This window comes from Enhydra lutris, unplaced genomic scaffold, assembly GCF_002288905.1.
Source record: "Enhydra lutris kenyoni isolate GAN:26980312 unplaced genomic scaffold, ASM228890v2 scaffoldscaffold34, whole genome shotgun sequence".
Lineage (NCBI taxonomy): Eukaryota > Metazoa > Chordata > Mammalia > Carnivora > Mustelidae > Enhydra > Enhydra lutris.
In genome coordinates, this window is record NW_019154118.1 from 13,134,352 (window position 1) to 13,148,106 (window position 13,755).

At 51.7% G+C, this 13,755-nt stretch overlaps 1 protein-coding gene across 4 annotated transcripts in view; it reads right to left on the reverse strand.

Moving 5' to 3' along the window:
* Nucleotides 1-7,563, reverse strand: part of LOC111153957 (sortilin related receptor 1) — a 160,341-nt gene extending 152,778 nt beyond the window's left edge. For all 4 annotated transcript variants that reach the window (XM_022513310.1, XM_022513308.1, XM_022513309.1 and 1 more), the window contains exon 1: nucleotides 7,198-7,563. In XM_022513310.1, coding sequence (XP_022369018.1) covers nucleotides 7,198-7,473 — 276 coding nt within the window. In that variant the 5' untranslated portion in view covers nucleotides 7,474-7,563. The remainder of the gene's footprint in view (nucleotides 1-7,197) is intronic.
* Nucleotides 7,564-13,755: the final 6,192 nt, after the last annotated feature.

The window sequence follows — 13,755 nt, forward strand, 5'->3', positions numbered from 1 at the left end:
GCAGTGATGAAGGCCACACAGCCAGGCCCGCACTGTTTGTCTTCATGTCAGCCTGCAGGGTCGCGGGGATGACAGACAGAGCCAGCTCCACTGCGGGGAGTCAGGAAGCGCGCAGGAAGCGGAGGGCCGGGGCGGGAGGAGACAGCTCCAGGGTTGAGGCACTGTTTACACCACGCACTGCTCAACAGACGTGCGGGCCTACGCACCGCGCCGGCAAAGCCTGGTCCAAGGGAGCTGTGTGTGCGAGGCCACATCAAAAGTGAAGGCAGGGGCGCCTGGGTGGCTCAGTGGGTTAAATCCTCTGCCTTCAGCTCAGGTCATGATCCCAGGGTCCTGGGATCGAGCCCCACATCCGGCTCTCCGCTTGGTGGGGAGTCTGCTTCCCCCTCTCTCTCTCTGCCTGCCTCTCTGCCTACTTGTGATCTCTCTGTCAAATAAATAATAAAATCTTAAAAAAAAAAAAAAAGTAAAGGCACAGGGGCGCCCGTGGGGGGCTCCATTGGTTAAGCATCTGCCTTTGGCTCAGGTCCTGGGATCAAGCCCCACATCCAGCCTACTGCCTGCTTGGGCTCTCCTGTACACACACTCTCTCTCTCCCCCTGGCAAATAAATAAATAAAATCTTTAAAAAAAAAAGAAAGAAAAAAAAAGTGAAGGCACAGAGACCAGCCTTCATCACCCAAGTGACTGATGGAAGGAGGCAACCGTGCAGAGGTTCCCCCCCGCCCACGCCACTGCCAACCAGATGAATACTGCAACCCCCCAATCCCCCACGGCCACTGATGCATTCTGACCTACGCAGGAGAGGCCACTGTTTCCAAACACCCACCCAGGCAGGCCACAGCCACGGAAACCTGGCTTCAGACTGCAGCCCTCAACTCTTGCTTTGGCCCAGCTGTTTTTCGGGGGGAACACACGCAGGCCTCTGCTGCAAATTCAGTGTCTCTCCCAGGCAAAGCAGAGGGTCCCCAGCACTGGAAAAAGCAGGCCACCCGCCACCCATTAAAGCTATGCCTTCCAACACAGCAGCCCACGGCCACATGTGGCCATTTCCACTTAAATTTAAATTCATTAAAATTAAGTGAAAGAAAATAAATTGAATTCTTCGGTTGTCCCGGCCCCATTTCAAGTCTCCCACTGCCATATGTGCTCGTGGACATGCTGGGCCACACAGACAGAGCGCGTCTCCGGAACAGCAGAGAAGGCGGTGTTAGAAGACCTGCCATGAGCCCAGGAAGACAGGGTCTTTCCGCTCTTGGCCAGCAGCAGGGGTACGATCGTGGAGGTCACCATTCTTATTAACATCAACCCAGTAGGTAACAGAATGCTGTGCTCATTTTTAACTCCCCACGGCGGTCCTGATTGTTATGAAGTCCTGTTTTTATGGGATCCACCCCAAAGCGCGCAGACCATTCCTCGTGGGATAATAAAAAACCTGAGGGGGGGGTGCTCACAATAAGGTAGGAGCAACCCAAATCTTGAAGCTGAGCAGCCACCGACCCTGCCTTCCTGATTTATAGCATTCTCGGCCACTTCAATGCTAGAAGGCAGCCCGTGCCACTTCTTCGAAGGCCCTAGGTCCGCAGGTCGATAAACCAATAAATTAGGTCGAAATTAACTGTGGCTCATTTTAAACTGAGGGAAATTGATTTCTGCATCTACGTGGCTGGACTGAATATGCCCTGTGCCAATGGATCTGGGTGCCCCTACGGGATACATAGGAAGGTTCTGCGCTCGACAAAGAAAATACCTCACCCCTAGCAGCCCAGACCACTTCTAAAGAAATACTAAGCCTCAAACACTCAAACCAAAATGTAGTGCGCTCCCCTTCCCTTCCCACCACAACTAAATCTTAAAAAATGGAGGAAAAGCTAGTGTAATACTTCAGCTTGAATCCATTTCTGCGCAGCAAACTCTCCATTACCCACATCTGAAGTATTGTCGGAAATTCTAAACGCCAAACAGGCTTCCCCGAACGCATTTACGCCAGCCATTTCACAGATCGGCTACTCGAAGAACGCAAGCTCATTTTAATATTCACCTAAGCCAAATTTTATCAGGAAAGTAAACTGGTGCTTTAATAAAATAGCTAAATAAATATGGGGCAAAGGCAAGGAGGTTCCCTTTTGGATTAAACCTCCCCTCCAGATCGTTAGAATGTTCCTGTCTGTCCGTTACAAGGGACAGGACTTGCTGGCTCTGTCTCTCTGTGGCTCTGGGATGACACAAGGACGACACGAAGATGGCTGTCATCTTTAAGGAGGAACAGACCAAAAATACGACAATGAAAGGACCCGACGACATCAGCCTTTGGCTTTGGGACACGAGTTGTGGTTAGGATGGGCCTCCTGGATCCCAGGTCTCAAAGCAATCGACTAAACATACCATTAACTTTATTTTACAGACTATAAAGAAACCATTCCCGAAAGGAACACGAGTTCAAAGCAAGATCCGTGGCCTCTCGGTTCTGACATTTTCACAGACCTGGGCTCTTCGCCTCTAGGGAACTGCTCTCCAGCAGGCTGCTCCAGAACCAGGGCCATGAGGTGGCTCTCCTGGCGGGCAGGAAGCCTCGAAGTGCGACGAGAGGCCGTCTTCCTTCCCAGGCCTGGAGGGAAAGTAACACGCCCCCCTACTCTACGACACTTCACGTAACTCCCTACTTTTGACAGTCGAATGCCACAAACACATTGTGGAGCAAGAGTTAACCTCATCATTCATGCTGTCAGTGGCTACGGATCACAGAATGCACTGATCTTACCAATTCCGAATCTTCTGCACCTCTGTGCCATTACATGCATAGAATGTTTCTGGAAAGACATACAGAAAAACAGAGGATAGCAGTTGCCAACTGAGAAGAGGCAACACATAAACGGGGGACACGAGAGGGAGGGCAATTTACTTCTCACTGTATTCTCATACATATTTTATCTTGCAGACACGTATTACCCCCTGAAGGCTAAATAGATACGTTGGACGCCTTTTCGTTTCATCTGTTTACATCTCCCATCTCCTCACCCCTCCCCTGTCCCCTCTCCCTCCCACTCCTCCCACCTCTCACAGCCTCTGCCCACCATCCCCCAAGACGTACAAGCTCCTGATGAACTAAATGGTAGCCAGAGACTGAGCAAAGAGGCCCCACGCACCAAGAAGAGATGCCAAGTGGAACCGGGAAGGTTTTCAAGGTCACGTTCTTTACTGAGCCAACCCAACACGCCCGGCAACTCCTCACCTACGTAGAAGCCAACGTGAAACAGCACATGCTTTGCCTTCTCATCTTCTGGAAGCAAGCAGGTCAGACATCCTAACTTCAGAATCAACCAGCCAATTCTTCCCCAAGCAAGCGTATCATGTAAGAATCTCCTCGAGAAAGATCTAAAGCTACACGGTATTTCATCCCCAAAGGAGGCTCTTTGTCCCAGGGCCTCGTGCTGTAATAGACACTTTATTTTTCAGTCTCAAGTCAGGACACTGAATACTTCTGGCCTCTAAAAAGCAGGAATTATGAAGAGAGAGCTCACTGGAAGGAAAACAAACCTGTAAATCCTGTTGGGCTTCGCGCTTCATTCCAAAGGATTTTTCCCCAAAACAATACCATTAGCAATACCATGATGGCCCTAAAAGGGAGAATTCTGTACAACAGAACCCCAGTTCTTTATTCAAAATAACCTCAAGGACAGCACAGCAAAAGCAGGACTCCCCTATCCTCACCACCGAGAAAACCAACTCATTTTCACTCTCTGTCTGGGGGCTCACCGTGGTCCTTCTTATAAATACCTTTTCTGTAACTTGCATGTGCTTCCTACCCTCCAGGCTTCTCCTCTTCCAAGTGGGCAGTCGGTCCACAAATTATTCACTAACGGCCTCCCCAGTGCCAGTCACAGAGAAGAACAAGGCTTGATCCATGCCCCCAAGGAGCAAAGAGAGAGATGAGACAGACAAACAAGCAATTATGACACGAGGCTGTTAGTGCTGTAACCAAGCTCAAAAGAACTCTTGCCACTGGAGCCTGGGAATCCTAGGAGGTGTTCCTTGGCTGCCAAAGAAGGGAACTGGGGTTCTGCAAGCCAACACAGGAGTGGGGAAGACCATCTCAGGCTGAGGAAAAGCAAACATGATGCTACAGAGGCATGGAGTGAACACAAAGTCAGAAAAGAAACTCCGTGTAGCAAGAATTATGGAATTCCCCTTCTTGGACTCAGCCCCCTTTAGAAGGGGCTCAACTTCTAACCCCAGAACTTGGGCAGAAAAGTCCTAATATCTCATAGTAACTTGTGTTCACTACTCTTACCAGACTTTATTATTACAAACATGTCTGCAAGGAATCGTGGCAGAAGCCAGTCCCCCACATTAGAGAACATGAAGATAAAAACGATCACAAGATCGTTTACTCCGTAGGTTAGCGAAGCCGAAGAAAAAGAACCGACATGCCAACACCGGGCTCCTTCTCAGCGGCAGGCAGGTATCCCCCTGCAAAAGCTCATCCCGAAGCTGGTGGCCTTAACATCACCCCTCCAGCTTCTTCCATCAGGCAGCCTCTGCCTCCAGCCCTAATCTGTGTTGCCAGGCATCCTCTTAACCTCACTCAAAGGTCAGAGGGCAAGAAGCTGCAGAGTGTCTGAGCCCGCTGACCTTATCCCACCATCTCCGGAGCCCTCCCATATCACACTACCCTCTAAAGCCCGACTATAGAGCCATAAGTCCCCTCTATTGTGCCTGTGTATTTGCTCCCGCCCAGCACGTGTCTGCAACTGCACCTGCTTTATCTGCGCCTTAAACTGTAAACTTTCTGAAAGCAGGGATGAAAAATTCCCTGCCCTCCCTCCTTCGCCCTTCGCACCGCCATCTCTATTTACAGCCACACTCCCTTCAAGCGATAAGATGGGAGAACACTGCAATTCCTCAGGGTTTAAAAAGTGAAAGCGGAGGGGGGATGAAATGGAACTTGGCTTAGAGCTAGAAGCAGAATGGCCATATGATTTATGCTTTGCGTTCTCACATGTAAGAGCGAGGACAGCGCTTTCATAAGCAGCAGGGACAACTTATAAACTAGGTCTGTCCCAGAGAAAACAGAGGCAAATGGTCACCCTTGCTAGAAAGGTCATTCCAAAGAGAGCTCCAAGAGGGGCACCAAACCCCTTGGAGTCCCTGACTCCTGCACCTGCAGCCTAAAGGGGCTTTGTCAGATGTGTTTGTGGCAGAAAGCCCAGGACCAGGAAGTTCTTCCTTCTATCTAACTGAGATCCTTGAAGATTCAAGTTAATGCCTCTTTTATTAACCTTGGGCCCTCAGAGAAAACACTGCCCGGGGCTTTCACCCTTGGTAGGAATTCCTCATTACTGGTTCAACAGCTACCTCTCCATCCTTCAGCTGAACCAAACTCAGTCGGGCTGGTTCACAAATCAAACCCAAGGAAGAAATGGTACCTACCTGTACACATACTGTTTGGACTGGGATGCTCTGCCCTCAGCCAAGACTACAGCTACAGGGGACCTGGGCTCCAGGAAGAATTGACTCCCTCCCCTCCCTCCTGCTCCCAGCCCCCAGAGAGCTGACTCAAGCCCACAGCAGAGCTGGATAGCCAGGAAGGCTCCATGAACAAGGCAGTCTCTCTTTTTCCCTCCCCTACTCAACACCAGGATGCTGCCGTCCCAGTCGAGAATGACGACCTTGCTGTCTTCTTTTCCACATACAAAAAGAAGTCTCTCATGAGGGTGCAGCGGGGAAGAAGGTCAGGACCCACACACGAACGGAGCCGGCAGGCAGGCCCCAGCAGCCTTGGCCCACAGCAGTTTACACGCACCTCTGCACACGCTCTTTCCCAGGGCCTGGTGGTAGATGGAAGTCAAGTGCTCCCACCCACTTGCCACCATCCCCTACCCCTTAAGAGCCATATATTTTTTTTATTTTAGAAAAGAATTATTTAGGGAGCATTGTATAAAGAGAGTTTATTTGATCACCCAAAGGTCACTGAGATGATGCCAACAAAAACTAAACACCAGGCAACCCTGCCCCATGTGACCTTGGGCTAGTCATTTCACTTTTCCCAGCCAGAGTTTGGTCATCAACAAAATGGCACAATCAGTGAGATGGTTTATAAGGTCCTTCCTGGCTCTAAGGGTTGAACATTTAACTCTCTACGTTTCCTGAAGAAATGGCTAAAGAGAATCAGTGAAGAGGGGCAGAATTCACACTAACCTTTTAACTTCTGCTTTAAATGGGAACATTCTGACTCTAGAAACCATGTCATTTACCATCTCCTCTGGTCCCACTTTTTCTTCCCCACTGACCTTCTAGTTTTGCTGATGTCAACCTTAACCACAGGGCTAGGAGTCTCATGAGGCGATAATAGTGTCAAATGAATTTTGCCAATGCCGATACGAACCCACAAACTCGGTCTGCTATTCCTAGCAGTAAGTCTGGCCATAAAAGTGAAATTCATGTTACTCATGATCTAATAAGCCCATTGCCTGGACAGAAATAAATCATTTGCTGATTAACAATGCCCACCAAATTCTTGTAGTCTTTCAAATCCCTAAGGGCCATGAGTTAATATTCTTATCCAAAAATAAAGTCAGTATCTCAAAAGGGAAGGTGGAAAGAAAGGACAGACCCTCCCTCCCCCAACAAACAACAACAAAATCCAGCCCTTACACACACACACACACACACACACACACACACATACACCCCTCTTGCTCTGGGCAGAGCAAGAAAGTCACGCTTTCGGGTTTGCCCACCTTAACTGTGGTTAAAAACGGTCGGCATGGAGTCCCCCTCCCCTCAGTGCTCCGTGTGTAAGTATACTGCAACCGCAGGCTGCCCTCGCCCCCACTGCCAACTGACGGCACACTAAAGAAACCCGGTTTTTCACCCCCATGTAAAATGCAGCTGCACCCCTCCTCTACCTGCTGGAAACTACACGGGTGTGCACACACCCTGCGGAAATGGGCACTGCACCCCGCGAGTTACCTGGAAGACGTTTGCTAAAATCGACAGGAAGGAGGAAAGATCAATGCAATTCAAGTGCGAACGGTCACACTCCTGCGGGGGGAGGGGGGGGGGACACAATCGCAAGCCGGGAAGTCCCCAGGGGCGCCGGCACCTAGGAGGCGGCCGCGGAGGATGGATGCTGGGCTGAGGAAGTGCGGGGAGAGGAGAGAGCCGGGGGAAGGCGGGTGGGTGGCCGGCCGCTCACCTGTCCGTACACCTTGATGGGCTCCGGCTGCAGGGCAGCGCTCCGTCTCCTCCGGAGCGGCTTCTCGTCCGCCCCCCGGGGCCCCCCGCGCGCCCACAGCCGCAGCTCGCGCGGCTCGCCCTGCACCACGCGGAAGCCCCGGTTCTGGGGCAGGGGCGTGCGGCCGCCGGGCAGCGTCTGCGTCCACACCTCGCACAGAGCCCCGGGCGGCAGCAGCGCGACCAGGGTGAATAGGAAGGGGAGTCGCGACTCCCTCCTGCTGCTCCGTGTCGCCATGTTCGGGCGAACGCTGCCGCAGGTGGCGCCGCCGCCAGGAGAGAATGTGCAGCGCGAGGCCGGGACGGCGGCTGGGCTGGGGCCGCGCGCGCCGCTCCCGGGGCTCCAGGCCGCCCGCGCCGCTCGGAGTCGCCCCGCTGCGCCCGCCGCCGCCGCCGCCGCCAGGTCCCGCTCGGCTCGGCGCGGCGCCGTCACGTGTGCGGCTCGCAGCGGCGTCCGCTTCGCGCACTTTCCGCGCTCGGCGGCCTCGGCGCCGCTCGGGCCCCTCCCCCGCGCGGGGATGGGGAGGTCAAGGCAGCGAGCGCCCGCTGGGGTGCGTTCCCATGCCCGCCGGCCGGCGCACCGCGTCGTCCGCCCTGCGGCAACCGAGAGTTGGGCTGGGGCTCGCTCGTCTTCCCCGGAGTTAGTTGCCTCCTGTCCCGGGTCGCGTCGAGGTCGTCCTAAACCGCGGAGGGTCTCCTTCCCTGACTGCAGCAGCCCCGGGTCGCGTCCGGTCGCGGGACCACCTCCCCGGGCCCCCGCCGCATCCCCACCTCCGAGGGACAGCCCGGAGCCAAAGAAAATTCGCTCTGAACACGCAGAACGCGGCAGCCGGCAAATCAGAAGCCGGATGAACCCGCCCCCATTGTGAAACTCACATGGTTTCTACTACTCTGGGCATCAAAACGTACCTGAAGTGGCCGCAGCCAAAAACTACCCAGGATCAAGCTAAACTGCTCGGGCATCGAGCACAGTCACTGTGCCCCCTGCACAGAGGCGGTACAGCGAGGGTACCTCTGACAAGGGACTTGCCATGCCCGGACGGGTACGCAGTTATACAGGGTTCCTTGCACACGGGAATACCTGTGCATAACCCAGGCCCTGGCTCGGGGGCTTGCTTGTGACCCTGCAGGTGACCCAGCACGGAGCCAGCCTACCTCTGCTGCAAAATGGACATATTCACGAGTCCGTACAGCCTGCATTCTGCACCGGCTCCAAGTCTTCTCCAAGCCTGTAAAGCTTGTCACTGTGGGTAGGAGGGACAGACCCTCAAGGAGTGAAGGGGACCCACCTTAATCCTAAATTCAGCTTGAGGATCCAGACCCTCTCTGAACCACGAGATACTCCTCCTACAGTGGGAACTGCTGAGGCACACCCGAGGTAAAAAGTGTTTGCAGATTTGTAGGAAGGGCCAAGGCCTATCCACCGTGGCCTATCCTCTCTAACATTTTGTATTTGACGGTGCTCTGGACACAGATCCTGGTTTCTGATAAGACTAAAGACAGAAGAAGGAGCAGGGCTAAAGGTGAGAAGACTGCTATGGTTGTACAAGTCCTTGGTTTCAAGGGAGGAGGGGGTGATCAGTTCAGCTCCCCCAAAATGCTCCTTGTTCTCCACAAACCATGGCTGCTTGATTTCGCCCCCCCTGCCCCAAAGTCCTCTCTGGTTAGCTTACTGGGGCTCCTTCCCTGCCCAGCACCACCCTGCCAAAGGAGGGATAGCCATTTCTCACCTCCTTGAACCCTGCATTCTGCCACCCTCCCCGATAACACGCGCCCCCCCACCCCAGAGCCAGCCAGACCAGCCAGACTTTTGGGGAACCTGGCCTCAGGATGTGGAGTCCCCTTCCTCTTCCCAACTCCAGTTTTCTCCCCGAGTCAGGTTCCCCGCACATCCCACTTTCTGTCCACCTCAACATCATCGTAGAACCACTCAGCTCTCCCTACCAAGCAAATCATTTATCCTCTGGGAAAGACACGGAACCACCGTCGGCTCCCACTCGCAATCTAGACCAGCGTTGTCTTGTCAGGGCCACCTTACCAGGAGGGGACCACCCTGCCGCCTCCGGGACCAACAGCAAAGACGCTGCTACCCCCATGTAACCCCCAAGGGAAAATGAGAGGAATGTGGCTAGAGTCACAACACCCCACAGATGATTCAATTATTGTTTCTGCCAACGTACAGTTAATGACAGCCTTCTCCGCAAGAGCAAGTGTCAGCGTCCCAGCAGGAAACAGAGACACGTGTCCCCTAAGCGTGGATTTGAAGACAAAGAGACACTTCCCCCCGCCCTACACAGACCCACAAACTGCTGGCTTGAGGTTGAGATGGCAATTTGCAGGAGAGCTACTTGCTGATTTTGATTTCGATACGCAACTTGGAAGCTGGAGGGCTGGCAAGAATGCTCAAACATGGTTAATTTACTCCTTGAAAGCCTTCCTCTGTAGTCATTATCTACATTCCAGGCCATTCTCAGGTGGATAATCGGCAAAGCCTGAGATCGTGTGTGCCTCCTAAGCACAGCGCAGAGTGGAAAATGCGCTGAATTTTGAGTTAGGAGAACTACTTTCTAACTTTGAGGACTTGGGCAAATAAACACTATAAGCTTCGGTTTTCTTATCAAAAAAAAAAAAGATATCTTAATCCCTATCTGTCACACAGTACCGCTCAGAGTATCAGAATCATGGAGATAGAATAAGTACAATTGTAAAGGCCCCAGATAGAAGTATTACCGGCAGGTGCATTGGAGACAGGTATTCTAGGCCCAGCTTTGCAACCAAGTGGTCATGTGATTTTTGTCCTGCTCATCTCGCCTCTCTGGGCATTGGTTTCTTCATATGTGAAATAAAAAGAGATCTTGAAGCCCTGATCATCCCCTGCCCCCTTCAGGATGCCCACCTGAGCATGAGATGGGAGCAGCCCCAGGTGAGGTCACCCAGGGTAGGGGTGGGAGCTGAATTATGTAATTCAGCGGGATGTCCCTCCTAGCTTCAAAACAGGATCTGTGTGGTAAACAAGCCAGCACTTCCTCCATGCCTCCAAAATAGCCTCAACATTGGGGTGGGAATGTAGACAGAGACAGTGCCCTCATCCCCTTCTGCCCCCACGTACATAGCCTTGCTCTTGCAATATCCCGAGGGAAATCAAAATGCATAGGAATTTAATGCTAGACTCACAGCTATATAAAAAAAAGACCTGAGCCTTTCATCAGACTTTAAACAGCCCTCCTCTGTCCTGCCCATCCTAAGCCATCCTGAGCTCGGGTTGGAGATGAAGCTAGACAGAAACCACCCAGAGGTCTTGGTGTCCCACATTTTTATTCAGGTGGCATCATATTTAAAATAGTTAACAAAAGGGCTCCTGGGTGGCTCAGTGGGTTAAGCCTCTGCCTTCGGCTCAGGTCATGGTCCCAGGTTCCTAGGATGGAGCCCCGCATCAGGCTCTCTGCTTAGCAGGGAACCTGCTTCCCCCTCTGTCTCTGCCTGCCTCTCTGCCTACTTGTGATCTCTGTCTGTCAAATAAATTAAAAAAAAAAAAAAAGTTCACAAGAACAGCCATGAAGAGAAGTGTAAAAAAAAAAAAAAATCCCAGAAGCCTAACTGAACTTCTGTTCTCTTTCTCCCTTCATCACCTTCCCAAATGCCAGGATCTATCTGCTCACCAGCCCCCGCCACCCTCCCCCCAAGCCTACCCAATTCCTATTCGTCCTCCAAGTTCCAAAGGCCTCTCTCTGCACCCAGGCTAGGTTACAGCCCCTCACACTAAGGTTCTAAGTTGCCCCTGGTCTTTGATACTTCCTCTCTGGTCACATTAGCTAGTTAACTTCATTTTCCTCCCAAACTAAGGTTCTAAGTTGCCCCTGGTCTTTGATACTTCCTCTCTGGTCACATTAGCTAGTTAACTTCATTTTCCTCCCAAACTAGTGGGGAGTCTGCTTCCCCCTCTCTCTCTCTGCCTGCCTCTCTGCCTACTTGTGATCTCTCTGTCAAATAAATAATAAAATCTTAAAAAAAAAAAAAAAGTAAAGGCACAGGGGCGCCCGTGGGGGGCTCCATTGGTTAAGCATCTGCCTTTGGCTCAGGTCCTGGGATCAAGCCCCACATCCAGCCTACTGCCTGCTTGGGCTCTCCTGTACACACACTCTCTCTCTCCCCCTGGCAAATAAATAAATAAAATCTTTAAAAAAAAAAGAAAGAAAAAAAAAGTGAAGGCACAGAGACCAGCCTTCATCACCCAAGTGACTGATGGAAGGAGGCAACCGTGCAGAGGTTCCCCCCCGCCCACGCCACTGCCAACCAGATGAATACTGCAACCCCCCAATCCCCCACGGCCACTGATGCATTCTGACCTACGCAGGAGAGGCCACTGTTTCCAAACACCCACCCAGGCAGGCCACAGCCACGGAAACCTGGCTTCAGACTGCAGCCCTCAACTCTTGCTTTGGCCCAGCTGTTTTTCGGGGGGAACACACGCAGGCCTCTGCTGCAAATTCAGTGTCTCTCCCAGGCAAAGCAGAGGGTCCCCAGCACTGGAAAAAGCAGGCCACCCGCCACCCATTAAAGCTATGCCTTCCAACACAGCAGCCCACGGCCACATGTGGCCATTTCCACTTAAATTTAAATTCATTAAAATTAAGTGAAAGAAAATAAATTGAATTCTTCGGTTGTCCCGGCCCCATTTCAAGTCTCCCACTGCCATATGTGCTCGTGGACATGCTGGGCCACACAGACAGAGCGCGTCTCCGGAACAGCAGAGAAGGCGGTGTTAGAAGACCTGCCATGAGCCCAGGAAGACAGGGTCTTTCCGCTCTTGGCCAGCAGCAGGGGTACGATCGTGGAGGTCACCATTCTTATTAACATCAACCCAGTAGGTAACAGAATGCTGTGCTCATTTTTAACTCCCCACGGCGGTCCTGATTGTTATGAAGTCCTGTTTTTATGGGATCCACCCCAAAGCGCGCAGACCATTCCTCGTGGGATAATAAAAAACCTGAGGGGGGGTGCTCACAATAAGGTAGGAGCAACCCAAATCTTGAAGCTGAGCAGCCACCGACCCTGCCTTCCTGATTTATAGCATTCTCGGCCACTTCAATGCTAGAAGGCAGCCCGTGCCACTTCTTCGAAGGCCCTAGGTCCGCAGGTCGATAAACCAATAAATTAGGTCGAAATTAACTGTGGCTCATTTTAAACTGAGGGAAATTGATTTCTGCATCTACGTGGCTGGACTGAATATGCCCTGTGCCAATGGATCTGGGTGCCCCTACGGGATACATAGGAAGGTTCTGCGCTCGACAAAGAAAATACCTCACCCCTAGCAGCCCAGACCACTTCTAAAGAAATACTAAGCCTCAAACACTCAAACCAAAATGTAGTGCGCTCCCCTTCCCTTCCCACCACAACTAAATCTTAAAAAATGGAGGAAAAGCTAGTGTAATACTTCAGCTTGAATCCATTTCTGCGCAGCAAACTCTCCATTACCCACATCTGAAGTATTGTCGGAAATTCTAAACGCCAAACAGGCTTCCCCGAACGCATTTACGCCAGCCATTTCACAGATCGGCTACTCGAAGAACGCAAGCTCATTTTAATATTCACCTAAGCCAAATTTTATCAGGAAAGTAAACTGGTGCTTTAATAAAATAGCTAAATAAATATGGGGCAAAGGCAAGGAGGTTCCCTTTTGGATTAAACCTCCCCTCCAGATCGTTAGAATGTTCCTGTCTGTCCGTTACAAGGGACAGGACTTGCTGGCTCTGTCTCTCTGTGGCTCTGGGATGACACAAGGACGACACGAAGATGGCTGTCATCTTTAAGGAGGAACAGACCAAAAATACGACAATGAAAGGACCCGACGACATCAGCCTTTGGCTTTGGGACACGAGTTGTGGTTAGGATGGGCCTCCTGGATCCCAGGTCTCAAAGCAATCGACTAAACATACCATTAACTTTATTTTACAGACTATAAAGAAACCATTCCCGAAAGGAACACGAGTTCAAAGCAAGATCCGTGGCCTCTCGGTTCTGACATTTTCACAGACCTGGGCTCTTCGCCTCTAGGGAACTGCTCTCCAGCAGGCTGCTCCAGAACCAGGGCCATGAGGTGGCTCTCCTGGCGGGCAGGAAGCCTCGAAGTGCGACGAGAGGCCGTCTTCCTTCCCAGGCCTGGAGGGAAAGTAACACGCCCCCCTACTCTACGACACTTCACGTAACTCCCTACTTTTGACAGTCGAATGCCACAAACACATTGTGGAGCAAGAGTTAACCTCATCATTCATGCTGTCAGTGGCTACGGATCACAGAATGCACTGATCTTACCAATTCCGAATCTTCTGCACCTCTGTGCCATTACATGCATAGAATGTTTCTGGAAAGACATACAGAAAAACAGAGGATAGCAGTTGCCAACTGAGAAGAGGCAACACATAAACGGGGGACACGAGAGGGAGGGCAATTTACTTCTCACTGTATTCTCATACATATTTTATCTTGCAGACACGTATTACCCCCTGAAGGCTAAATAGAT